Source organism: Corythoichthys intestinalis, chromosome 6, assembly GCF_030265065.1.
Source record: "Corythoichthys intestinalis isolate RoL2023-P3 chromosome 6, ASM3026506v1, whole genome shotgun sequence".
Lineage (NCBI taxonomy): Eukaryota > Metazoa > Chordata > Actinopteri > Syngnathiformes > Syngnathidae > Corythoichthys > Corythoichthys intestinalis.
This window is the reverse complement of record NC_080400.1, coordinates 51,935,713-51,938,790: the sequence shown is the minus strand read 5'-3', so window position 1 is coordinate 51,938,790 and position 3,078 is coordinate 51,935,713. Positions and strand designations below refer to the sequence as shown.

At 39.0% G+C, this 3,078-nt stretch overlaps 1 protein-coding gene across 1 annotated transcript; it reads left to right on the top strand.

The window, feature by feature from the left end:
• Positions 1–836: 836 nt before the first annotated feature.
• On the top strand, positions 837–2,282 carry LOC130917109 (coxsackievirus and adenovirus receptor homolog). Its single transcript, XM_057838196.1, has 2 exons — positions 837–923; positions 1,420–2,282. The coding sequence occupies exon 2, from the start codon at positions 1,428–1,430 to the stop codon at positions 2,280–2,282; it is 855 nt and encodes a 284-aa protein (XP_057694179.1). The 5' UTR covers positions 837–923; positions 1,420–1,427.
• The last annotated feature ends 796 nt before the right edge of the window (positions 2,283–3,078 follow it).

The window sequence follows — 3,078 nt, the reverse complement described above, 5'->3', positions numbered from 1 at the left end:
CAGCATGACGGCCAGCATCCTTGAGTGTGTGCGTGTCCATGTGTCATACTGCCACCCCTGCAGTATTCTGGCCCACCACGACTGATAGATGGGTCATGACTCATTACCACCCCACCTCGTTTTCCCTTTTATCTACCCTTTTTCTGTCCTCACATCTTTCTGCCATATATTATTTACTTTTGTTATGTTGCTCATTTTTACGTCTAAATGTAAACACTCGACACAGAGCTACGCATACGGAGACACTTGGCTGCTTCACCCTTCCATTTATTATTTCTTTTGTACTTGCCATTGTCAGCATAAGGAACACGTAAATCTGATACCACCTAGTGGTATAATACTGTATAACAGGTTCATACATAACCTCTCCTTCACACGAAGATTTCTGTTTCGAACCATGTAGTCATTTACATGATTTTTTCTTGACAGTTGTATTATTTCAAATTGCAAATCAAACTTACAAGCAACTTTTCTGTTTTTTTTAAATCATGCTTACTCATCACTATAACGTGGAGTTGGTTTAGTAATCCTTACAGGATAGCTTTCTAACTCTGCTACTTTGGTAGGTTCCTTGCGTGGTGTTTCCATGGCTTATGGTATTTGAGGTCGATGGGTAGCTTGCAAACTTGTTCAGCATCATCTTGATGGTGAGATGCGTTAGTGTTGGTGAACGTGTAAAAAGGAAGTCGCAAGCAAAAGTGCGGAAATAAAGCGGAAGTAGCGGTACCCAAGTCGTCTAACATGGCGGTGGAGGCGTGTCAACAAAGAGTGACATCACGAGGAGCCCTTTGAGATCTGTGATGCTTTGATCTTCTCGTTCCTATATAAGTTATTTTTTCGTTATGAATTTTTACACCAAATGCCTAAAAAGCAGACAAGTGTTGCTGTCGTTGGTGTGCATCTTCCTTCCTAAAGATAAGCAGGTAAGAAATCCAACCTTTTTTTTTTTTTTTTTTTGTGAAAGATTAGAATTGTGGTGTTGTGTATTGATCCACACATATGTTTCCACATGAGCTAAATAGTGCATTGTTCCGTTATCTTTTTGTTTCATTTGATAGTCTAAGCATTGCTGACTAATAACTTTTACACTTGTAATCATGCAGAAAACATGTTATTGATGGCAGTGTTTATGTGTTTTCCATTCTTTTTTTACACTTGAAAAAAAAAAAATTGCTGTCCTCAATTGTATATTTTTATTTAAAGTGTAAACATGACTGATTGAAAACATTTAAACTTGTAACGAGGCAAAATACATGTAACTGATGTCAGTGATCTTCTGTTTTCCATTGTTTTTTTTTTTGGTAACACTTGTAATGAAAAAGTAATTTCTGTTCAAGTCTATGCTTTATAGTGTTAGTTGAAAAAAAAAAAAACCATACATGTCACTGATTCCATTATGTTTTTGTTTTTTACTTTCAGGTGTATACATGATGATGATGTGGCACCTCCTTTGGCCTTCTGTCCTCCTGGGAGTGTTTTTCAACATTTGTCCAACATGCCCTCTGGAAATCCAGAAGGAAAGGAAACACTACTACGTCGCCAGGGGGTCAAGTGTCCAGCTACCTTGTGCGTACAGTCACACCCTGGACTCTAAGCAGTACACGGAGGTCTCGTGGAGTATCGTGTCTGCAGACCGAGAGGAGCAACCCATTATTTGGTTTACAGGCGGCCGCTTGTATTCCGATTTGTACAAACCAATGGAGGGGAGGGTCCAATTCACATCAGCCGATCCCCAAAATGGAGACGCGTCTATCAACATCAAAGATGTACGTCCGTCAGACACGGAGATGTACCGGTGTCTGGTGAAGAAGTTACCAGAACTGGACAAGAAGATCTTAGACCTGACAGTCATGGAGGCACCCAGTCAGCCTCTGTGCAGTGTGGACGAAGAAGACAACAGTATGACGCTGAAATGCAGCTCTCTGCAAGGCACCCCACCTTTGCATTACATCTGGTCCAAGACCAGTGGAAATAAGGTCTTGCCTCCTCAGGCCACTGTGGACCCCACAGGAGCCACCTTGCATTTCAACATCACCGAGCGGGAGTGTGGAAGCTATCGCTGCACGGTGGAAAGTATGGTGGGCACCAAACACTGTGACCTTCACCTGGACTGTTCGCTGCCCCAGGACAACAATGTGAGCAGTCCACGATTGCTGACAACCACTGCAGTCGCTGCAGTGGTTGTCACTATCACCACACTCTTCATTGTCACAGTTGTCCTTGCCGTATTCCTCTACCGCAAACGAAAAGAGCAACACCAGGACATTGAAATGGAAAAATAATTTGATGTTGTTCATTTGTTAATGTTTGATAAAAAATTGTTGACATTGTTTGTTATATCTTTTACCGCAATGGCATTTTGATTTTTATCTCACTTTAATCTCACTTTTGAATCTAAAAAAAAAGTTCTATGTTATTTCTAGTATGTCGGTTGTGGTTTTTTCATACATGTATAAATGCAGAAATTGACAGAAAACTGAAAGTTTACCCCGGGGGGAAAGAAAAGCACATTTTGTAAAGTAAGTAGTTTTAATAGCTAATGGAAAACTGATCTGGACTGATCATGAGTTAAGGTAAAATAAATAAATACGTTAAAAAAAAAAAAAACTCGGTAGCAGTAGAAATTATGGAGGGGTCCACCTTCAAATAAAGAATATTTACAAACGCTGTAGTAAACTATAAAGACAGGTGATACCACACTACTTCAAGCTTATATTCCTTGTAATATTAGAAAAATTAGTTAAATTAATACAATCAAATCTTGACTTTAATCATATGTGCGCTACACTGCCCCTAAGAGGCCATACTCCCACACAGCAGTAAATCAGTAGTTATTTTTTAATTGTTTTATATTGTTATAATTAAACATTAGTTTCATAAGTAATTCATTGAAAGCCTCAGGCAACACTCACTTACATGACACTGATGAGCAAAAAAACTGGGTGGGCTATCTTTGAAAAAACAGCTAGATGTATTTATTATCTTTTTTTGGGGGCCTTTTTTTTTTTTTTCTATATCTCCAAATTGTTCAGATTTAGCGATTTGAAAGGTTTATGTGTTAAGTGTTGGATTATACAT

Bases quoted from the DNA above. Each gene is read 5' to 3' on its own strand.
- LOC130917109 (XM_057838196.1), top strand. From the start codon at position 1,428: ATGATGATGATGTGGCACCTCCTTTGGCCTTCTGTCCTCCTGGGAGTG.